The 25271-nt window shown below is 43.2% G+C and overlaps 1 protein-coding gene across 7 annotated transcripts in view; it reads right to left on the reverse strand.

The window, feature by feature from the left end:
* CAST (calpastatin) overlaps positions 1-25271 on the reverse strand; it is a 134069-nt gene that overhangs the window by 55433 nt on the left and 53365 nt on the right. For all 7 annotated transcript variants that reach the window (XM_018050016.1, XM_018050019.1, XM_018050015.1 and 4 more), the window contains one exon: positions 2356-2415. In XM_018050016.1, the coding sequence (XP_017905505.1) occupies positions 2356-2415 (60 nt within the window). The remainder of the gene's footprint in view (positions 1-2355; positions 2416-25271) is intronic.

Genomic DNA, 25271 nt, shown 5'->3' on the forward strand with positions numbered 1-25271 from the left:
ACCGACTCTTTGCGACCCCATGAATCACAGCAAGCCAGGCCTCCCTGTCCATCACCAACTCCCGGAGTTCACTCAGACTCACATCCATCGAGTCAGTGATGCTATCCAGCCATCTCATCCTCTGTCGTCTCGTTCTCCTCCTGCCCCCAATCCCTCCCAGCATGAGTCTTTTCCAACGAGTCAACTCTTCACATGAGGTGGCCAAAGTACTGGAGTTTCAGCTTTAGTATCATTCCTTCCAAAGAAATCCCAGGGCTGATCTCCTTCAGAATGGACTGGTTGGATCTCCTTGCAGTCCAAGGGACTCTCAAGAGTCTTCTCCAACACCACAGTTCAAGAGCATCAATTCTTCGGCGCTCAGCCTTCTTCACAGTCCAACTCTCACATCCATACATGACCACAGGAAAAACCAGAGCCTTGACTAGATGGACCTTAGTCAGCAAAGTAATGTCTCTGCTTTTCAATATGCTATCTAGGTTGGTCATAACTTTTCTTCCAAGAAGTAAGCATCTTTTAATTTCATGGCTACAGTCACCATCTGCAGTGATTTTGGAGCCCCCCCCGCAAAAAAATTTTGACACTGTTTCCACTGTTTCCCCATCTATTTCCCATGAAGTGATGGGACCAGATGCCATGATCTTCGTTTTCTGAATGTTGAGGTTTAGGCCAACTTTTTCACTCTCCTCTTTCACTTTCATCAAGAGGCTTTTTAGTTCCTCATTTTCTGCCATAAAGGTGGTGTCATCTGCATATCTGAGGTTATTGATATTTCTCCTGGCAATCTTGATTCCAGCTTGTGCTTCTTCCAGCCCAGCGTTTCTCATGATGTACTCTGCATAGAAGTTAAATAAGCAGGGTGACAATATACAGCCTTGACGTACTCCTTTTCCTATTTGGAACCAGTCTGTTGTTCCATGTCCAGTTCTAACTGTTGCTTCCTGACCTGCATACAGATTTCACAAGTTAAGCTTGGTATAAATTTTAAGGTTAAGCTTGGTATAGCACTTTGGGCTTCCCTGGTGGCTCAGAGGGTAAAGCGTCTGCCTACACTGCAGGAGACCCGGGTTCAATCCCTGTGTCAGGAAGATCCCCTGGAGAAGCGAATGGCAACCCATTCCAGTACTCTTGCCTGGAAAATCCCATGGACTGAGAAGCTTGGTAGGCTACAGTCCATGGGGTCGCAAAGAGTCAGACACGACTGAGTGACTTCACTTTGGTATAAATAAGTAGTGACACCTAATTGGTGGTTAATCATGAATCAGATAACACGTATTTTGAAAAAAATTAAGAAATTAGTTACTAAATAAAAACATAACTTTACATTTAAATATAAAAATGAGTGCTAAATGACATTGGATAAGGGCTTAGAGTTTGACAGTGTGTTTCAAGATATTTGCAATCTCCTTTAAATACAGTTCAAGATAATGCCACAGGATTACTAAATAGTGCTAAATTATGGTGCCAGTATTAAATTATGGCATAGGATTCTACTTGGGACAGTAAAGTAACAAGAAAAACACAAAGCAAAAATATGTTGGTAATTTTAAACAAGGGCAATTTGATAACAATGGAGCTGGGGTAGCTCTTAAAGGCACTGAAGAATATTAGCTCATAAGAATTAGTTGAGAGCATCTTGAAAAATGCTTCCTCTTTAATCTTCCATCCTAGAACATTCCCGAGAAACTCAGTTCAACTCATGGTAAGCAGGTGAGAGGGTTTCAGTCGCTCAGCCAACTCTTTAGAAATAGGCTTATTATTCTATGTGGCAATCCCACCATAGGCCATTCTTTTATTTTTAATTCTGAAATCCCAAGAAATTATCAGAATACACCCCAAGAGCTCAACAACGGTTTATCAATAAGATGGTGACCCACATGACTCAAATGTCAGGAAAAAAACTTCAGAAAGCACCTGAAATAACCAGAATCTGTGTCACGTCTTTCTGTGTTCATTTAGTGTGAACTTTCTCATTCTTGGATTTCGTTTTAAATGGTTAAGATAATAAAACCATTTTAGTAAGACACTAAGAATTTATATTTCTATCTATATCCTGATAAATATACTTAGAGAAATTATCTTACAATTAAAAAAACTCAAGGCTAGAACCAAAAGAACTCTCACTGACTACACTTTTCTAGATATTCTAAAATGGTGTATAAGTATATAGATAGTGTTTGAAGGAAATACTGAAAGGAAAGCTGAGTTTTCAAAGACCCTCATTAATAAAGAAGAAAATATTTACTTCCATAGTGTAGGTCTCCTAGGACACACAAGCTATCTGTCAAAGTCTCTATTCATTTTGCTTTACAAAATGAAGGGCATTCACCCAAGCTGACCCTTGAAGACTCTCCATACCTTGGCCTCTGTGGGATTCATACTGGAAGACTTGCTGGCTGAAGCAGAGGAAGTAGTCACCTAGAAAGAAAAGAAACAGGAAGTTTGATTCTAGCTAACCTACAACCGGCTTTGTCCTCCAGCTCCTTTTAACCATAGCAGGGTAGTAGTGTTAGTCACACAATCGTGGCCGACTCTTTGCAACCTCATGAAGTGTAGCCTGCCGGGTTTCTCTGTCAATGGAATTCTCCAGGCAAGAATACTGGAGTAAGTTGCCATTCCCTTCTCTAGGGGATCTTCCCGACCCAGGGTTGGAACCCAGGTCTCTTGCATTGCAGGCAGATTCTTTACTGAATGAGTCATGGTGGAAGTCCCTTTAAAGCATACTTACTTTTAACTCTTTACCTTGGTTTTATCTCACCTAGAGATCTTCACGACCAAGATAATCACAATAGTGTGATCACTCATCTAGAGCCAGACATCCTGGAATATGAAGTCAAGGGGGCCTTAGAAAGCATCACTACGAACAAAGCTAGTGGAGGTGATGGAATTCCAGTTGAGCTCTTTCAAATCTTGAAAGATGATGCTGTGAAAATGCTGCACTCAATATGCCAGGAAATTTGAAAAACTCAGCAGTTGCCACAGGACTGGAAAAGGTCAGTTTTCATTCCAATCCCAAAGAAAGGCAATGCCAAAGAATGCTCAAACTACCACACAATTGCACTCATTTCACACGCTAGTAAAGTAATGCTCAAAATTCTCCAAGCAAGGCTTCAGCAATACATGAACCGTGAATTTCCAGATGTTCAAGTTCGCTTTAGAAAAGGCAGAGGAACCAGAGATCAAATTGCCAACATCCACTGGATCATGGAAAAAGCAAAATTCCAGAAAAACATCTATCTCTGCTTCATTGACTATGCCAAAACCTTTGACTGTGTGGATCACAAAAAACTGTGGAAAACTCTTCAAGAGATGGGAATACCAAACCACCAGACCTGCCTCTTGAGAAACGTGTATGCAGGTCAGGAAGCAACAGTTAGAACTGGAAATGGAACAACAGACTGGTTGCAAATAGGAAAAGGAGTACGTCAGGGCTGTATATTGTCACCCTGCTTATTTAACTTATATGAAGAGTACATCATGAGAAACGCGGGGCTGGAGGAAGCACAAGCTGGAATCAAGATTGCCGGGAGACATATGAATAACTTCAGATATGCAGAGGACACCACCCTTATGGCAGAAAGTGAAGAGGAACTAAAAAGCCTCTTGATGAAAGTGAAAGAGGAGAGTGAAAAAGTTGTCTTAAAGCTCAACTTTTCAGAAAATGAAGATCATGGCATCTGGTCCCATCACTTCATGGGAAATAGATGGGGAAACAGTGGAAACAGGGTCAGACTTTATTTTTTTGGGCTCCGAAATCACTGCAGATGGTGACTGCAGCCATGAAATTAAAAGATGCTTACTCCTTAGAAGAAAAGTTATGACCAACCTAGATAGCATATTGAAAAGCAGAGACATTACTTTGCCAACAAAGGTCCGTCTAGTCAAGACTATGGCTTTTCCAGTAGTCATGTATGATGCGAGAGTTGGACTGTGAAGAAGGCTAAGCGCCGAAGAATTGATGTTTTTGAACTGTGGTGTTGGAGAAGACTCTTGAGAGTCCCTTGGACTGCAAGGAGATCCAACCAGTCCATTCGGAAGGAGATCAGTCCTGGGTGTTCTTTGGAAGGAATGATGCTGAAACTGAAACTCCAGTACTCTGGCCACCTCACGCGAAGAGTTGAGTCATTGGAAAAGACTCTGATGCTGGGAGGGATTGGGGGCAGGAGGAAAAGGGGACAACAGAGAATGAGATGGCTGGATGGCATCACCAACTCGATGGACGTGAGTTTGAGTGAACTCCGGGAGATGGTGATGGACAGGGAGGCCTGGTGTACTGCGATTCATGGGGTCACAAAGAGTTGGACACGACTGAGGGACTGAACTGAACTGAAGTCTATTGCTGCCTGGTAATTAAGTGCTCAATAACCTCAGATATGCAGATGACACCACCCTTATGGCAGAAAGCAAAGAGGAACCAAACAGCCTCTTTATAAAAGTGAAAGTGGAGAGTGGCTTAGAACTCAGCATTCAAAAAACTAAGAGCAAGGCATCCAGTTCCATCACTTCATGGCATAGAGATGGGGAAACAATGGAAACAGTGACAGACTATTTTCCTGGGCTCCAAAATCACTGTGGATGGTGACTGTAGGCATGAAATTAAAAGACACTTGCTCCTTGGAAGAAAATCTAACAAACCTAGACAGTGTATTAAAGAGGAGAGATATTACTTTGCCAACAAAGGTCCATCTAGTCAAAGCTATGGTTTTTCCAGTGGTCATGTATGGATGTGAGAGTTGAACTATAAAGAAAGCTGAGCACCAAAGAATCGATGTTTTTGAACTGTGGTGTTGGCGAAGACTCTTGAGAGTCCCTTGGACTGCAAGCAGATCCAACCAGTCCATCCTAAAGGAGATCAGTCCTGAATATTCATTGGAAGGACTGATGCTGAAAATGAAGCTCCAGTACTTTGGCCACCTGACTCGAACAGCTGACTCATTGGAAGAGACCCTAATGCTGGGAAAGATTGAGGGCGGGAGGAGAAGGGGACGACAGAGGATGAGATGGTTGCATCGCATTATTGACTCAATGGACATGAATTTGAGTAAGCTCCAGGAGTTGGTGATGGACAGGGAGGCCTGGCGTGCTGCAGTCCATGGGGTTGCAAAGAGTCAGACACAACTGAGCAGCTTAACAACAACAACAAAATATCATCGTAATTTTTGTTTGTATTATTTTCAGAAGGAACATCGACTTGGAAACTTACAGAATTTTGCTCAAATGTCAGCTTTCACCATTACTAGCTCTGTGACTTTGGGTCTTAACTTTTCTAAATATATAAAATGGAGCCTATAAGACCTATTTTGCAGGGTTGCATGTATTTGAGATAATGTGGGTAAAATGCCTGGCACATTCTAGGTGCTCATAAAATTGCCAGGGCATTATTTCTAAGGTATTATACAAGACAGAAGAGTAGGCACAGCTCTGGGAAATAGACTCACATAGATCAGAACTCAGAGAAGGCAATGGCACCCCAGTCCAGTACTCTTGCCTGGAAAATCCCATGGACAGAGGAGCCTGGTAGGCTGCAGTCCATGCGGTCGCTAAGAGTCAGACACGACTGAGTGACTTCACTTTCACGCACTGGAGAAGGAAATGGCAACCCACTCCAGTGTTCTTGCCTGGAGAATCCCAGGGATGGGGGAGCCTGGTGGGCTGCCGTCTATGGCATCACACACAACTGAAGCGAATTAGCAGATCAGAACTGCAGGGCAAAACAGACTCCTCCCTGGAGGGCAAAAGGGGATAAACGGTAACTGAAGTATTCAAGAAACCCCTTTCCTAGTGGTGTGGTGTCAGTCCCTGCAATCTAATCACCCCAGCAGGGCAACGTGCACAGTACTGAGAACTACAAACTCTAGTACTTAACCTGTATTACACTGGCTAATATTAAACACACAGTTAGTTAACTTTGAGAATTCTAACTCAGGCTCATATAAATCTCCTTAACATGTGAGTCCAATGGGTTTTAGAGTCCAGGGGTTCCATCTGGCGCAGTTGCCTTCTTAAATAACTGGCTGTCTTTCTACCAACCAGTTCTCTACCAACAGCACCCGGAGCCCCGGGCCTGAGGGCTGGCCTGGAGCCACGTCCAAGGCTGAGTCCCCAGGCAGGATGTGACCATGCCTACTGGTCCCCAGCTCCACACCACTCTCAAGGTGACTGCATGAACCCACTGTAATCCATGGCCCATGAACATGATCACTTCTCCTACTGACCTCACTTAATGTTGAACAGAGTGGTGCTTACAGTTAAATTGCCACAATTGACAGATCAAGGCCCAAAGCTTTATTATACTGATTTTTCAAAGACAGTTATATAAACTTAATTATTCCTGAGCACCCTTAGGCACCAATTGGGCACCCCCACTCCAAAGCACACGCATACACACACAGACACACATACATATACCTGGCCACTGTGGCAGGCACGCACGGTCTCTCTTACCTTCCCTTCAGAATAAAGAACTAGAGGATGTACCAAAGTAGATTGCCCCCCATCAAACTAGCAAATAAATATGTGAATATTTAGTCTTCTGTGATAATTTTTTTAAATATGTGGGAATTAACATATCCTCTTGGCTTCCCGGTGGCTCAGTGGTAAAGAATCTGCCTGCCAATGCAGGAGACGAGGGTTTGATCCCTGGATCAGGAAGAGCCCCTGGAAAAGGAAATGGCAACCCACTCCAGTATTCTTTCTTGGAGAATCCCATGGACAGAGGGGCCCGGTGGGCTACAGTCCATGGGGCTGCAAAGAGTCAGAGACAGCTGAGCAACTGACAGTTTCACTTTCACTATCTCTATGTTAATGACTGTCCTCCCACAGGTATAATTGGTTGTACAGATTTCTATTCAAACTCAAGCTCCACTTAGCTATATCCCACTCCTTCGATGATTTCTCTCAGCCATCTAAAACCACCCAAGACCAAACACTTCACACGAAAGTGCTTTTTAAGCTGCAGATCTTCGGGTGAATAGTCACTTATTCTAAATATCCAAATTTATTAAAACATTCTTGCAATTCCATAGCCTTGGGTTTTCTAGTGTGCCTTACTGGTTTATTAAGCAATAGCTGGATGGGATCCTTAAATCCTAGAAAGGAGAAGACCTTCAAAGTCTCACCAAGAACAGTAAAATCTCCGTGGAATGCCTATAAATAAGCATGGAGCAGACTGTAATGGGAACTGACCTGCTGCCTTGGCTGCACCTGTTTTCAGCATAGATTCCTTCCTTAAAGTTTTATCCCACCTCTAGGGCATTAAATATTTTGAAACTAAAAGAGGAAAACCAATTCATGGGGGCTGGAAATGAAAACAATACCACCCTGTTAAGGGCTGGTTCAACTCTGGCTAAGTGTGGTGTGTTTAATTTTTATTCTATGTATAACTGAATAACCTTGTTGTACAGAAGAAATTAACACATTGTAAATCAACTATACTTCGATAAAATAAATTAAAAAGAGAATAGTCACTTTAGTAACTACTTGTGGTAAGTGCTATAAAGGAAAATCACAGGGTCCAATGAGAACACAGCCTAAGGCAACCAGATCTAGCAGAGGAGACAGTTAGGACAGGTGAGGCTGAGGATGCAACAATTGACATGGAGACTGAAGGATAAGCGGGCATCACCCAGAGGTGGGGCAGCCCCTCTTGAGCTGTGATTTCTAAACCACTGCCTCTGCTGCAGGATCTACAACCCAGTGGCTCCTGCAATCAAGGGACATCCAGATTTAAAGCCATGCTGCTGCTGCTAAGTCACTTCAGTCGTGCCTGACTCTGTGTGACCCCATAGACGGCAGCCCACCAGGCTCCCCCGTCCCTGGGATTCTCCAGGCAAGAACACTGGAGTGGGTTGCCATTTCCTTCTCCAATGCATGAAGGTGAAACGAGAAAGTGAAGTCGCTCAGTCGTGTCTGACCCTCAGCGATCCCATGGACTGCAGCCTACTAGGCTCCTCCATCCATGGGAGTGCTCAAATACCAAAATCTCTCTAAGGGAGCAGGACTGTATATCAGACTAAAGTGCAGCCATAACCGTGCTCTCCCTCCTAAATGACCCAGGCAAATCTCTTGACATACATACAGAGTGTTATTATGTATAATCTTAAATTAATGTATAAATCAGAGCAACAGCAGAGAAAAAGTAATTATTTTCCAACTACCCACTCAACAACTGTCTAAAAAGCAACGAGCCTGGGGCTGAGGATACACAATGAATAAGTCGCCATCACAGCTTTGAAAAAGTTCATCATAAACAGACAATAAGCAGTTGGTGCAACAGACATCAAGCAGGTTTAGCTACAGCTTAAATGCTCTAACAGGTATGGAGAAAATCCTATGGGACTGGGCAAATGTTTTGGTTCTATGTAAGCTGCAGGCCCACCTGAAATAATCTTACTGGGTTATCAAATACCATTAAAATGAGCAACTATTAATAAAGAAAAAGTAACTGCAGCCATAAAAAATTAATGTTTACTCCTGCACTTACCCAGGTTGGCTTCTTATGTTCTGGCATTATTCAATAAAACCTCTTTAGATTTGTTCACCTGCTACAGTAAGGATTTTGGAAGTTTACTGCTGGAAATGATGAGAGATATGAAGGGCTTTTCAGATCCTTCAGAAATAGAAACTGATTTTCTTGTTCACATGTATTTGGCAACGGTCTCCCCGACTACAGCCATTTAGCTCTCTCACCCATTTTGGCCACATGAGTCTTCCCACATATCTCTCTCAAGCCTCCCTCTAAAGTAGATGCAGGGGGCATGATGCCTGTAAACCACTGTGTCACACAGAAAGCCTTTCTCTTGCCTTTAAAGACCCCCAGTCTCCAATCCCAACCATCTCCCAGCATAGAACATCTCCTCCAGGCAGCGAGCCCATCCCTTTCTCAGAGCACACCTCACTCATCTCTCCCTTTACATTTTTCTTTTTTTTCACAAAAGTGCAACTGGTTGGGATGCTTCTCTTCCCCAAATATCCAAATCCTAAATGCCTTTCTTTCAGGTACATCTCACTAGCATCAGCCCTGACATTGTAACATCCAAACCACCACAGTCCAAAGTGGGCATCCATCCATCTTCGTTAATCCCCACTTGCTTTCTCAAAATACCTTACTGCTGCTGTTGTTGAGTAGCTAAGTTGTGTCTGAATCTTTGTGACCCCATGGGCTGTAGCATGTCAGGCTTCCCTGTCTTTCATTATCTCCTGGAGCTTGCTCAAACTCATGTCCACTGAGTCAGTGATGCCATCCAACCATCTTATCCTCTATCATCCCCTTCCCCTCTTGCCCTCAATCTTTCCCAGCATCAGGGTCTTTCCCAATGAATCGACTGTTTGCAGTCACCATCCACAATGATTTTGGAGCCCAAGAAAATAGAATCTGTCACTGTTTCCACTTTTTCCCCTTCTATTTGCCATGAAGTGATGGGACCAGATGCCATGATCTTAGTTTTTTGAATGTTCAGGTTCAAGCCAACTTTTTCACTCTCCTCTTTCATCCTTATCAAGAGGCTCTTTAGTTCCTCTTTACTTTCTGCCATAGGGTGGTATCATCTGCATATCTGAGGTTGATACTTCTGGCAATCTTGATTCCAGCTTGCGATTCATTCAGCCTGGCATTTCACATAATGTACTCTGCATATGTTAAATGAGAAGGGTGACAATCTACATACAGCCTTGACATATTGTTTTTCCATTTGGAACAAGTCAGTTGTTCCATGTCCAGTTCTAACTGTTGCTTCCTGACCCACATACAGATTTCTCAGGAGGGAGGAAAGGCGGTCTGGTACTCCCATCTCTTCAACAGTTTCCCACAGTTTGTTGTGATCTACACAGTCAAAGCCTTTAGCATCGTCATTGAACTAGAGTAGATAATTTTCTGGAACTCCCTTGCCTTCTCCATGATCCAATAAATGCTACTTCCTCTGCCTTTTCGAAACTCAGCTTGTACATTTGGAGTTTCTCTGTTCACATTTTGCTGAAGCCTAACTTGAATGATTTTGAGCATTACCTTACTAGTGTGTGAAATGAGCCCAATTACAGTAGTTTGAACATTGTTTGGCATTGCCTTTCCTTGGGATTGAAATGAAAACTGACCTTTCCCAATCCTGTGGCCACTGCTGGGTTTTCCAAATTTGCTAACAATTGAGTGCAACACTTTAACAGCATTATCTTTTCAGATTTTAAATAGCTCAGCTGGAATCCCATCAGCTCCACTAGCTTTGTTTGTAAATAGTCCCTTATACAGACAGATAATGACATAATTGCATCTCAAGGTGTGTCCTCCACCACCTTGGGGTCCGTTCAAAAGATCAGCATTAGCTATACTCATCTACTGACCCTACTCTCATTCAAGGCAGGTCTCTGTCGAAGGCTTTCCCTAGATTCTGCAGGGTGCCTCGTGAGGCTGCAGGAGAAGAGAAGCAAGACGCGGGGTGAGGTCCACCATCCTGTGATGCTAGGTGTGAGTGGCCTCGCCCATGGGTCCCAGCTGAGAGAGCAAGGGTTTCTTCAGAAGGGGCGGTGTCCTAGACGGCTGAGTCATCCACTCCTCTGCCATGAAGTGCGGCTGATGAAAACATCAATCCCTTGGCCCTCTACTTCTCCATCTCCCATGGCGCAGTCTTTTCACTTGCACGGGCTTCTATCAGCTTCTTTCTGGACACTGTCAGAGGGTTCACAGGGACCCTCAGTCTCTCCCCTCCACTCTCTCCACCTCCCCGTGATCACCCTCCCTGCCCCCAGCTCAGTTCAGAGAGCACACGCAGAGGAACGCCAGCAGATGAGTCAAAGGCCACGCCTCATCTCAGACCTGGCTTTCTCTCCCCACCCCTCACTGTCAGCATGCCCACTCACCCTTCACACCCCAGCTGCCTTTGTTTGGGGAGGTGATGAAGATCGCTGGCCCAAGTCCGTGCCAGCCTTCCCCACCTGACAGTCCATCTGCAGTTTCACTCTGAATCACTGACCATCCTCTTCCCCCAGGGCTACTGTGACCTGGAGAGCTGCAGGACCAATGCCCAGCCCTCTGACCTGTTTCCGTCTGGAAGCCTCTTCCACTTGGCTCCATTCTGCCCTGCATTCTTTAGTATGTCGTCACCAACCCTCTGCCTTCTCTCTCATATTCCTGCATCCTTGGAGATGCAAGAATCCCCATGACTTGATCGTTTCCTCTGTGAACAGTTCTCAACATTTTAACAGCAGCCTTGCGTTATTACCAAACATTATTTTTACCTTAAAGGGAGGAAATCGAGAAAGAGGGAGGCTCTGAAGCCTGCTCCAGCCCTTAATTATTCTCCCAGAAGCCATCACCCTAATCTGCAAAAGGCAAGTAATACTACGTGCCTCTGGAGTCGCCCAATGATGTAATGGGGGAAACTCGCCTCTTCTGAATCAGCTGGAGTTGGCACAGGGCTGCCTCCAGTGCTCAGCACCATCCCACCCTCTGCTTTGGTTTCCTGCTCACACTCCTGGTCTCATCAGGCAGCTCCCACACCTGGATTATATCGAGTCCTTTTTATAGCTTTCATGCCTTGTTCTCTCCCACCCCCAATCCCACCCCAAACTCCAGCTCCCAGTCCTTCTATCACTGCCTGATTTATCTGAAATAAATGCACATCAGCTTCCCACTCTGATGAAACACTACACTCTTGGGGGTTTCCTGCCATCCTTGATGAGGTTCAATGTCTTCCGCCTGGACTTCAGACTCTTCGTATTTGACCTCATCTGCTGATTCCATCATGCCTCTTGCTATGTCCTGTACCATATCTCCCCATCACTCTCCCCCGCCCCAGGATGCTGTCCTTCCTGTTTTAGGAGAACTTCATCAGGCAGCATCACTCACTGGCTAACAGAGTGAGAGCGGACTCGAGACTGGTGGAATTTCAGCCAACACTGAATTCATGTGCGAGTTCAAGCAGGTTCCTTAACCTCTCTGTGCCTCAGTGTCCTCATCTGTAAAATGAGAAGAGTAACAATTCTTCCCTTACAGGGTTGTTTTAAGACTTAGCTAATGTATACCAACCCATTATAACAATGCACAGGAAGTGACTAATGCTGAACAAAGGCTAGTCAGTGTTAGCATCACCACCACGCTCCCATCCACCACTGAGCCTGGCACCTTGCCATCCCCATGGCAAGGAAGCCTTTCTCTGCTCAGATTCCTCCTGCCCTTGAAGACTTAGCTCAAGATACAACACCTATATCTGCTTCAGCTCATCCTATCTTCTCAACTCCCTTATATGTTTGTACTTCTTATTTGAACACTTAATCTTATATGCTCTCGAGGGTTACTGAGTCTCTTCTATGTATCAGTCATGTCTTATCAAAAAAGCTGTAAACTGACCAAGGGACATAGATCATTTCCACTCCTCAAGGTGCCTACCATAGTGTGTAGTAGCAGAGAGGAGCTCAAAATCCACTGCTGATTCCAATCTTTGTTTCCATTTGCTAATTGTCAAAGTTTCATTTAAACAAAGAATGAAGTATGGTTTTAATACCTTGCTTTTTTTAAAAAGAAAGCTAAAATCAAGAAAATAGTTAATAAATCAGAAGAAATGTTCAATCTGATTGCTTCTTATGGCCATGAGTCCACAAGCAAGTCAATTAAACCTGAAAAGTGTCTAGTTTCCCACATAGGGATACCATGTACTCCACAGGGTTACTGTGAGAGAGTCAGATACCAAATACTAGCGCAATTTGAGCAAAGCACAAAACAAATATTAAAAAATTTTAAAACTAATAAGTTCTGACAAATCAGTAACTAACTTTTAGTTAGGTCTGCTAGATGCACAAGAGAGAAATGTATAATTTGTTTCTGAACCATAATGAGATTCTTATTTTAATGACTCATCTCAAAAAAAAAATGAAAGAAAAAATCATAGATTTTCTTTAAAAACTTCTTTTTTCACAGTTTCTGTCAGAGACCCAAACTTGAACTCCATGAGGCCAGGGACCATGCCTGTCTCAGCAGCTACACATATCCAAATGTGGCACACAATAGGTGCTTAGTAAGTATTTGTTAAATAAATTAATGTATGAATTTGTACATGAATAAACATGAGTATTATGTGATGGCTCAAATCAACATTATATTAGTTTTATTCAATCACCAGAAGTTTTGTTTAAAGCACAGGTCAGAAAACAAGTTAGGAAAACAAACATCTAGTCTTCTATACCCTTACTGGCCTTACCCGGCAGTTGTATAACTTCAAAAAAATACTCAGAGGCACACAACCAAACCCTTAGCTGCTTCCTGTGAGACACCTGGAACAAACAATAGATGGCCCATGAGGGGCTTTCTAAAGAAAGCACTGCTGTTCTTCACAGACACCGTTCAGGGACCAGTGAGAACACGTTTATGGGGATGGACTATTCACTTTAGGAAATGAATATTCAGATGTTTAACTGTCTATTGTTTGCCCTGCAGTCACACCATGACATACCATCTTGTCTCACAATGCTTTTAATTATTTTCCATAATAATGATGCTTCTCAAGAGAACCACAGTTCAGTTACCTAACAAAGTATGATATTTAATCCTAACAAAAAATATGATTCCCATGAAATGGGTCATTTATGAATGAAGCTGAGCCATCTCTTTCAGGGAGAACATGGCTTGGTGCCAGGAGACCTAGTTAGGGCACCAACTTCTACATCCGCACGTGTGCAATATGAGGCCAGGTCCACTGTGAGAGGATCCTAAGTACAACACCAAGTTATAAGAAATCAGAAGAGGTAGACTGTATTTCTGAGATGCAGGTTTGAAGACGGCTGGGAAAACGTCACAGAGGAGATGGGAACAGTTTACTTAGTATTCATGGCAGTTGGGATCGGGAGGTAGGTGAGGACTATAGAACCTTCCATGGGCCGGGAACTGTGGCAGGTGCTTTAGGCATCTGATTTCAGAATATCTTTATAAACCTTAGGACCCAATCATTATTACTTGCATTTTACAAAGGAGAATATTGAGGCTCAGAGAAGTTAGGTAACTTATCTAAGATCTCACAGTTGAGAAGCTGTAGAGCTTGGATCTGAACACAGACACTGACAATAAGGTCCATAAGCTTTACGCTATAACAAGTTGACTCCCCTACTTTCAAAAAGTAAAACGAGATATTTCAGTTTTAGAAAACAAAGAGTTGGAGCCAGGGACAGGGCAGTCATTCCAGATGAGCAAAACAGCTTGAGCAAGACTCAGAGGCGGGGAAGCACCAGAGATCATCAGTCCGGAGTCTGAACCGGCTGGATAAAGTAGAACACGGCAAAATGAGGCGACCTGAACACTGCCTGGGGGAAACAGAAAGTGATTCTATCCAGGCTGAGGATGCTATACACTCATGAAATATATTAAAAGGGACCGCACAGCCTTAAGATAAAAATAGAAAGCCTGAGCTCTACTCGCTCTGGGAAGTGGAGAGCGCATGCATCTTTGGCCTCTGATGCAACCCTGTGGGCAGACCTCAAAATAAACATCCACACGTTGCCCGGCAACTGGGACAGTGGCCACAGCTGATCTGTGATCGAAATCCAAGCCTGAGAGACCTTAGAACAGCTGGCCACACCCTGTGAGTGCCTGATTATGAGCTGCGACACAGGAGCACCCCAAACGCTTAGGAAAAAAGCCACAAAAGGCATGAAGTTCGGTACCTAAGCCAACTGCTGCATTTTCATTGCTTTGTGAGCCCCACTTTTCCAGTGCTCCCCTTCCCTGCCCCCAGGGCTGATTATTTTGTAGGCAAGGAAAGAGCAAGCCACGAAGCCAGGATTCGTCATCAGAGAGGAGAAATGCAGCTTTTCTTCTTCTTCTTCTTTTTTTTAAGTTGTGTTCATGCCTTTGGGGGCCTGGTTACTTTACTTGATACATGAATAATTCCAACTATGTCTGCCTTTGGCTGCCCCAAACAAGCCAGAGAAGTTAGACCGGGAAAAGACAGCTTACTTTCCTCTTGTGGTCCCTCCCCTAGAAAAGGTTTGCTTGGCTAGGACATTCTTAAGCTTGTGAGTCATGCAATTTAAGCAGATTAGAAGTGACATAATGAACAATGAGGAAGACAGCCCATGACAAGTTCTTTGAACTTAAGTCTTAACCTCTCTAGAACACAGTTTCCTCATCTGTAAACTGTCAGGCTTGAGAACTCTGGAGTCCTGCAACTCTAATATGATACGCTATAAATACGTAAAGTTTATTAAATAATGTACCCAGTGATGGATGTTCAAAGGGGAAACATAGGAGTTTAGCTTCTAGAATCCCACAGACCTGGGGAATCACACTATCTGTGTAACTTCAGACAAGTTGCTTAAAGTTTCGTGTCTGACTCTTTGTGACTGTAGTCTGCCAGGGTCCTCTCTCCATGGGATTCTCCAGGCCAGAATACTAGAGTGGGTTGCCAGTCTCTTCTCCAGAGGATCTTCCCCACCCAGGGATCAACCCCAGGTCTCCTGCATTGCAGGCAGATTCTTCACCATCTGAGCTACAGGGAAGTACTAAGCTTTCCAAGATTGCATTTTTTTATTTGTTAAATGGTATAAAGGTGACATCCACCTCATAAGATGGTAGTGAGGAATTAATGAGGGTGTGTTCATCAGGCCTGGCACATCATAAGTTAGTAAACAAAAGTAATTTGTATCATTTTACAAATACCAATTGCCTGGGCTTCCCTGATAGCCCAGTTTGTAAAGAATCCGCCTGTAATTTGGGAGACCTGGGTTCCCTCCCTGGGTTGGGAAGATCCCCTGGAGAAGGGAAAGGCTCCCCACTCCAGTATTCTGGCCTGGAGATTCCACGGACTGTATAGTCCATGGGGTCACAAAGAGTCAGACATGACTGAAGGACTCTCCTCAGTCTCAGAACAGTGAAGCTCTTCAGTGGTGACCACTGCTTTGAGAAGTCTCATACTGTTTATCTTACAGAGAAAAAGGGCAATATTATTTTACATGACAAGATTTTGTTTGGGTTGAAATGCATCACTCATTTATCCTAAAAGATTATGAACTCATCTGAAGCATATATGGTTACTGGTGATATGATTATTGTACAAGAATTAAAAATTCTGAGCTCTGGTGAACAGTTGCCTGAGAGCCTTTCAGCTTGGTTTTCATAGTGCTTTCAAATTCATTCCTTAGGCACAAAACTAACAAAGAGTGAAAGAAATGAGAACTTTTTATGGACTGCTGTGTAATAAAACCAAGGGCCCATCTCAATCTCTACAGGGATGACAGGCTCAAAGTGTCTCTTAACGAAACTGAGAAGGTACCTATAAGGAAACACAGAGATGGAGCCAGTTGCGTGGTGGCTGAGAGATGAGTCTGTCACACGGCCATTCTTGCCGCTGGCTTCTCCCTGAAGCATGTTCTTAATAAGAAGACTTAACTGACAGGAATTAGTACAAAGTTCCCTTCTCCAAGCTGATTTCCAAATAATGAATATGAAAATGCAGGGTGAAATAAAACATTGTTCTAGAAACCACATAAGAAAAACAAATTCAGAAATGTACACTAACAGCAAGCTTAATCTTTGCAAATATTAAAGAGGTAATGTTATTTAGTCAGGAGAACAGCTGTGGAGGCTGACCACTTGAGTTTCGATTCCAGCTCTACTACCAGCTGTATGACCTTGCGCAAATCTCCTAACTGCTTTGTGCCTCAGTTTCCTCATCTGTACAGTGGGAATAATCAATACCTTCCACATTTCATCCCACTTTCCCCGAAAATTTAAAAAAAAATTCAATAGAATAGGAGAATTGATTTTTAAATAGGTTTCATTTTAAATATGTAAAAAGTTTGTAAAAATATGAACAGTGCTGCTTATCCTTAAGTCTAAGCAAAAGTTCTGCATTCCGACGCCAGAAGGATGTTTTTCACTACGTATTTTACCTGTTTGTTTGTTTTTTTTTCTTAAATTTCCCTATATTCAGATGTGTAGTTTATTCCTTCTTTACTGCCCATTAAGACATCTGACCACGGGGTCGAAAAGAGTCAGACACGACCGAGCGACTTCACCTTCACCTTCAAGACATCTGAAGAAACTCTGTCAACAAAACTCTTCTTTGCTAATTCCAATCAGTGTACAATATACTCTTTCACAGAAGCAGGAAATTTAATCAATCAGAATTTCCACAGCATTAAGATGTTGAGCATAATATTGAGGGCATAATATAATTTCTAGTGCTTTTCTGAATTTAGATACAAATTCCTCTCTCAGTTATTTAAACTGCCTGAATATAAACTACTAAGTCTAGGATTTTATGACTGGTCTACTGAAACAGGCATTGGAATCAAATAGAACCTTGCTATCTATGTGACCCAGAGTAAGTTATTTAATCTAAGCCTTAGTCTTCTCATTTTAAAAACTGTCCTAATACCCATTTACCTAGTTGCAAAATATGCAACTCTTAAGAGGATTAAATGAAATCCATAAATCACTTAGCACAGTAGTTGTTTAACAAATTAATAAACAGTTGGGTTTTCTTCTTTTCATTTATTTTCCATTTATCTAGATCCTGGAGAGCTTCTCCAAACTACAGACATACTGCTGGACCTAACCCCTCTCCCACAGCATTCCAGAATTATCTACAGATTATCAGAATGTCCTAATCGTTTATTTCCTATCGGTTGTCTCTCCATTTTAAATAGTAATCAAATCTTCAGTTCATTGGTCAGTAGAAGAATGTGGAGAAGTTATACACAACAGAGAAAAGTTACGGTTTATCACTGGTTCAACTGGAAATCAACTGGGGTATTTGGCCAAGATTTTAAGTGCAAATATGTAGATCAATGTTCATCACATTCAGTCTTTGGAAACTCAAGTAGAGGTGTAAGAATATGATTGTCAGAGGACTATAGAGAATGAGACAGTTCTAATTTACCAGGCTAGGAATCCTACCACAAGAACACTATCTGAGAACAATTCAGCACTCATTACTGTAATGACTGAAAAAAATGCTTGAAACCAAGGAAGAACTCAAACTCAACAGCCAAAAGAGGGGAGCCTTTCCCTAACATATTCAACAAGGGGGTACACTGTTTCTTAATAATGTGTGGACACTTTATGGCTAAAATTTCTAACAATAATTAGCTAATGAGCCAATTAAGTTAAAACTCAAGTTACAGTAGGACATCACATAGAAGATGATATAATTTTATAATATTGCTCGGGAAAAATGATCACTAATTTTAATCAGTGAAATATGCAGGAACCCATACATATTTAATTATTTTATACTAAAATTATACATAATGATTGCTGGCAATGAATGTTATATCAAGCTATTGGGCACTGTGCCAGGTGAAGCACTAACACCTTTGCTGGTTGTTAAGTCACTGAGTCGTGTCTGACTCTTTGTGACCCCATGGACTATATAGCCCACCAGGCTCCACTGTCCTTTGGACTTCCCAGGCAAGAATACTGGAGTAGGTTGCCATTTCCTTCCCCAGGGGATCTTCCTGACCCAGGGACTGAATCCGTGTCTCTTGCGCTGGCAGGCGGATTCTTTACCATGGGCTAATAATTAATAAAGCCCTGTGGAGGGCAGGCAAAGAGCAGCTGAGAAGCATGATCACAGGCTTAGAAGACAGGCAGCACTGCCCAGTTTTCCATTTTCTCTCTGGACAGGACCTCTGCATAGGAGGTGTGAGTGAAGTCACAGAGCTGCCTGGCACTCGAAGCGCTCCCCAGCATGCTCGCCAGCTTGCTGCAGGACAGGCTTGCCAACTTGGAGATGTTCTTCCCATGGTTCATCAAGGAGCGACAGTTTTTGGCTTTTATCTCTGGCATTTTTAACAAGACGGTCTGGGCACCAGGGTTATACTTCTCTGCTTCAGGGAGGGTCTCGGAATTGGCGGTCATAGTCGATTAACACCTAGCTCAGTGGTTTGGGGGCTTCCCTGGTGGCTCAGGTGGCAAAGAATCTGCCTGCAACGCAGGAGACCTGAGTTCAGTCCCTGGGTCGGAAGATATTCTGGAGAACAGAATGGGTACTCACTGCAGGATTCTTGTCTGGAGAAGTCTGTGGACAGAGGAGCCTGGTGGGCTCCAGGGAGTCCATGGGGTTGCAAAGAGTCAGACAGAACTGAGCCAATTCATTTTTCAGTGTTTTTTGGCCCAGAAGCAGAACCACTGTTGGGCACTGTGTGGGGAGGGGCAGGGCAGGAATGGACACTTAGAAACTTACAAAGGAGTTTGTCCAAAAGCACAAGGCAGGCGGAAGAGAAAGGAAGGGTTACAGCCTAAAACGCTGTAAGCCCCCCAGGGGATTCTGAAACTCTTTGACATTGAGAATGACTGCTGTAGGTAGTTTTAAAGGAGATGGCTTTATAGGGAGTTGGTGGAAGGGCCACTATTTTCTATTAAAACCATCTATTGTTATCCATGGGCACTTTTCTTCCGGTAACAAACTTAAGTCTCTTCCTGCTTTCATTTGGTCACGAGAAAGGTACCAGAATTCATTAGATAATGAGTCAGATTCACAAAATTACTTTTCAAAAGTACTTTCCAGCTGGTTTTGAAAGGAAGATTTGTGGTGCTGACATGGTCAGTCCAGGTTACTAAATAGCATAGATGCTCCCTAAAAAAACAGTCCTGTAATACCCCAAAAGTACCTGTCTTCTCCAGTCTCATGACCGCAAACTCTGAGGACAATTGATCATTGGGATTATATCTATAGTGTACATCTTTCTTACACCAGAAAAATGTAGAATATAGGCTTCGCCAAGCTCAATAGTGCTGTCATCTTATAGGCAGATATTCTGGCCCACTAGAGGAACTCAATGCTACACATATCCACACATCTAGTATACAGCTCAGTTGCAAGGATTTATTTAAGAAAAAAGTGAAGTTTTTTTCTGAAAAATTTTCAGAAACATAATATTGGTCTATCTCTGTAGATCAGGATTCTAACACTCAAATGAAAATATACTTTGGGGGATGTGAATGAGTGTATCAGGCCAGGATGAAGAGGGGGTAGGAGGCTTCATGACAAAATAGAGCATGCAGTTATTATCTAAAGGCTTTCAAAAGTTTTAAAAACACTGCGCAGGCTTAATGAAATTAATCTGAATTCTGATTCAAGAGCCCCTTTCTGTTCTAGACACATAGAAATACTGTATAAAATTTAACATTAAAACGTTAATTAAATAAAGTGATAAATCAAGAGATGGTGAGTATAAAAGAGAAGTCGAGAATTCTGGAAGATAAAAATTCTGGCCACAAGTTTCAGTTCCCTGCTGTAGACCAAGCCCTCTGAACCTCATGCATCTTTGTAAACAAAATATTATGAAAAGAAGCATGTCCAAAAGCATATATCCCAGGATCTGATGATGACAAGTCATGGTAATGGCATTAGATTAGACGACTTTATTTGCCTTGTTAGATACAAACAGAATTTCCTATTCCACGATAAGAAGGAAACAGAAAAGACTTACACGACTAAAAACCATACAAATAATTTTCCCTCTGCTACTCTGGCCACCCTTAGTACAGCTAATGAGGAAACAATACGCAGGAGGCTGAGTCTCTGGTTTCTCTGCAGGAGCAACTTTCTGCCCCCGCAACTCTATTCTAGACAACTCTGGAGGGATCAAGAGCTCATCGAGGTATTTATACGGAGGAGCTCAATCCATGACAGGGTCCAAAGAGCATGCCTGCATACTCACCCGGGTGCCTTCTCTTATACCAGCTTTGAGTGAAAGAGGAGTGGTTCAGGCCCTTTCTTTCCAACAGAGGGCCACGAACATCAATCAGGTCAGCTCAGGGGGCCACTCAGGATGGCTCAGAAGTCTCAGCTTCCGTCAGCAGAAGAGCCACAACTCTCAGCAAGACTGCGCTGCATCGCTGCTCACAGACCGACTCTGGTGAGCCACCTCCCTTCTTAAAGCAGCGCTCATGCCACTTTTACAGGTTTAAGGATTTACCTTGAAAGCTTACTGGGCCATAGACTCCAGCGATGCTGACTGGGTAGGTCGACCTGGGCCATTTCCATTTTTAATTGAGGATCTCAGGTGAATTTCACACAGATGCTTTCCAGTCTTCATATCACGAAACACTGCACTACAGCATTCCAAGGGGGAGGAGGAAGCACAACCCCAGGACACAGGTCAGGAGAGTCCCAGGCCCATAGATTAGCCTGGGATTAATCCACTGGACTGCCTTCTCTATTTGAGAAACAAGAAACCTCTCTCCTCTGAGGAGACCCTGCTGCTAAAACACAGCTCTGTGCAATTAAGGAAGCCCTGCTTCAGTTACAGTCCGCTTCCCCATTGCTTAGTATTACTAGTGCATTGGCAGGGCTCCCTGGGAAACTCCTTACGTTCCAGAACTCGGATGATGACGAGCCACGGAATCAACACCACTCACACACATCTTAGCCATTATGATCAGTATGTACCATGGGACCTAGAGAACTGAGGATAATTCTGTTTTGGCAATATGTAAACCTGTTTACCAAAGCTAACTTGACTAATCAGTAAAAGCAGACCCAAATCTTCTTTCCAACATATAAGAAATCCTCCCAAATAAAACTGATTGTTCAGGTTTTGTAAGTGTTGCAAAGACACCTAAGGGAAAAAAACAAACACTATCAACAAAAGAGACCAAGAGGCACCTTTGTAACTAAAATATGCCAATTATTGCTAGTGAAGGAATCAATAAAAATGATTAAGGGTGAGCAGATGAGCATCTGAGCTTCTTCCTTGTTTTGCTAAGGATACGTATCCACCACGTGGCAGCTGGCAAACATGAAATATTCAATCAGAAACGAAATGGAGACAATGTGCCCTTAGAGGTAAGTGTCTGGAATGCAGGGGCAGGTTATCCTGTTGGTGAGCTTGTCTGCCTTCCCTGCATCTCACCTTGGGTTGCGAAGCGATAGGAAGATGAACAGGACGACCTGTCACCCTCAAAGCTGGTTTGGCAGACAGACAGACAGCACAGACTCAGGCAGCTATGGAGTCTCCAGTTAATCTATGCACTGTACAGGACAAACGGAAATCTCAGGTTGTCACTGACATCTGATGGGAATCCTGTCTGCAGGGGACAGTTGTTAAGAACATCTCACGAGAGCCCTAAGATGAATCCGAACTCTCAGCCCCACATAAAAGCACATGGAAAAGTGTGTGGGGGGAGATCAGAGTAATTCCACTGGTAGTCAGGGGCAAGTCTGGAAAGATGGGTCAAGAAAATAATGAATGAGGCGAGCCAATGCTTGGGAACTTGGATGTATTCAGATCTCTGAAGAGGCCGGCCTTGACTGGTTACAGATCTCCTTTAAGGGACTCGTTTTACTAATGTTTATTCCCAGAAAAACAGGCCCATCTTAACCTCATCCCCCTTCCCTCAAACTTGCACTGCTTCATAGCACCTGGACAGCAATGCTTTTCAGCACTTTTTACGCTGCGTTTTTATATTTGTTATATGGGCCATGCGTCATGTCTGTATCCTCTGCACCATGACTGCCCATTGTAGAAGTTAAACGAAAAGAGTTCATATTGAACTTCCTAATGTTCAAGCTGGTTTTAGAAAAGGCAGAGGAACCAGAGACCAAATTGCCAACATCCGCTGGATCGTGGAAAAAGCAAGAGAGTTACAGAAAAACATCTATTTCTGCTTTATTGACTATGCCAAAGCCTTTGACTGTGTGCATCACAATAAACTGGAAAATTCTGAAAGAGATGGGAATACCAGAGCACCTGACCTGCCTCTTGAGAAATCTGTATGCAGGCCAGGAAGCAACAGTTACAACTGGACATGGAACAACAGACTGGTTTCAAATAGGAAAAGGAGTACGTCAAGGCTGTATATTGTCACCCTGCTTCTTTAATTTCTATGCAGAGTACATCATGAGAAACGTTGGACTGGAAGAAGCACAAGCTGGAATCAAGATTGCTGGGAGAAATATCAAGAACCTCAGATATGCAGATGACACCACCCTTATGGCAGAAAGTGAAGAGGAACGAAAAAGCCTCTTGATGAAAGTGAAAGAGGAGAGTGAAAAAGCTGGCTTAAAGCTCAACATTCAGAAAACGAAGATCATGGCATCTGGTCCCATCACTTCATGGGAAATAGATGGGGAAACAGGGCAAATGGTGTCAGACTTTATTTTTTTGGGCTCCAAAATCACTGCAGATGGTGATTGCAGCCATGAAATTAAAAGACGCTTACTCCTTGGAAGAAAAGTTATGACCAACCTAGATAGCATATTCAAAAGCAGAGATATTACTTGGCTGACTAAGGTCCGTCTACTGAAGGCTATGGTTTTTCCAGCAGTCATGTATGGATGTGAGAGTTGGACTGTGAAGAAGGCTGAGCGCCGAAGAATTGATGCTTTTGAAGTGCGGTGTTGGAGAAGACTCTTGAGAGTCCCTTGGACTGCAAGGAAATCCAACCAGTCCATTCTGAAGGAGATCAACCCTCGGATTTCTTTGGAAGGAATGATACTAAAGCTGAAGCTCCAGTACTTTGGCCACCTCATGCGAAGAGTTGACTCATTGGAAAGGACTTTGATGCTGGGAGGGATTGGGGGCAGGAGGAGAAGGGGATGACAGAGGATGAGATGGCTGGATGGCATCACTGACTTGATGGACGTGAGTCTGAGTGAACTCCTGGAGTTGGTGATGGACAGGGAGGCCTGGTGTGCTGTGATTCATGGGGTCGCAAAGAGTCGGACACGACTGAGCGACTGAACTGAACTGAACTGAACTGATGAATCTTTTACAATTACCTACTCTTTAGCTAATGGACTAACAGATATTAAGCTGTAAATGCTCATACAGCTTAGAGAACAAAAACGAATATTGTTTTACCTTTTCTGCCTACCTAGTGTAAATCTCTACACTAGCGCAATAGTATCTTAGGGCTCTGTTCAAATTGAGAGAAAAAAAAATCTTCTTTTTCAATTCAACAAACATTTATCGAGCAGTTAGTATGCAGAAGGCACCATGGAAGATGCGGTGGTGGTCCAAAGATGGGGATCTTGTCTTCAAAGGGCTCACAGTAGAATAAAAATCCGCTATTCTAACAAAAGTAACCATAGCCAAATGAGACGCTATAGTCAAGACTTCAGTGTGTGGTAACTTCACCCACTACAACTCATTTTTTAGGAAGTATTTTATGGAGAGCTGTTAAACATGTCCTGAGAAACAACACAGGGCAGTGGTTAAAAGATCAGGCTCTTGCTCTCTTAATCTGTAAAGTGGGCATGATAAGGGTGTCTGCCTCCTCCCTTCCTCATCATCAGATCATGTAAAGTGCTTGACATATGCCTAGAACACAGTAATTGTCAATAAGTGTAGTTATAACTATTAATGCTGATTTTTTTTTTTTTTTTGCTGTTTAGTCAGTAAGTTATGTCCGACTCTTTTGTGACCCCATGGACTGTAGCCTGCCAGGCTCCTCCGTCCATGGGATTCTCCAGGCAAGAATACTGGAATGGTTTGCCATTTCCTTCTCCAGGGGATCTTTCCAACCCTGAGACAGGACCCACGTCTTCTGCTTGGCAGGCGGAATCTTAACCACTGAGCCAAAACGCTGATCTAATACAGATTGTGTTGATCTGTTCATTTTCTGAAACCTATTAAAGTCACTTGCTAATAATTTATTATTATTGCCTAATGTGAACAGGAGGGCACAAGGCTAACAATGTCACTTTAGCAATAGGATTACACATAGCCTCCACCCAAATCTTCAAGGTTCAAATATATGTATGGACTTGCTCAGAAGTCAACCTGTCTTAAGAGATGCTGTAAAGGACCCTTAAAGACTGGAAACAATGGGGCTGAGTAATTATATTTATGGCTTTCCATAAAAATAGTGTATCGACTGATCTTAACCATGGCAGGGGAGGGGGGCAGCATCCAATGAAGGGGTATTTTAAAATGTGTGCATGACAGCGTTTTTGTCATGCTCTGGCATTTAGTGGGAACAAGAGAGCCTGCCCAATTAAGAACTGTCAACCCAAATGCCATTAGTACTCTGTTGAGAAACACTGGGTAACTGACAGTTTTTAGTTAAAAGCTATTCACAGAGAAAAAAAATAAAACACAACTGTTTGTGAAGACCCATTGTACTTTCTCAGTATCAGTTCAGTTCAGTTGCTCAGTCATGTCTGACTCTGCAACCCCATGAATCCCAGCACGCCAGGCCTGCCTGTCCATCACCAACTCCCGGAGTTCACTCAGACTCACGTCCATCAAGTCATCTCACCCTCGGTCATCCCCTTCTCCTCCTGCCCTCAATCCCTCCCAGCATCAGAGTCTTTTCCAATGGGTCAACTCTTCGCATGAGGTGACTG

This window comes from Capra hircus, chromosome 7, assembly GCF_001704415.2.
Source record: "Capra hircus breed San Clemente chromosome 7, ASM170441v1, whole genome shotgun sequence".
In the NCBI taxonomy this organism is placed as follows: domain Eukaryota; kingdom Metazoa; phylum Chordata; class Mammalia; order Artiodactyla; family Bovidae; genus Capra; species Capra hircus.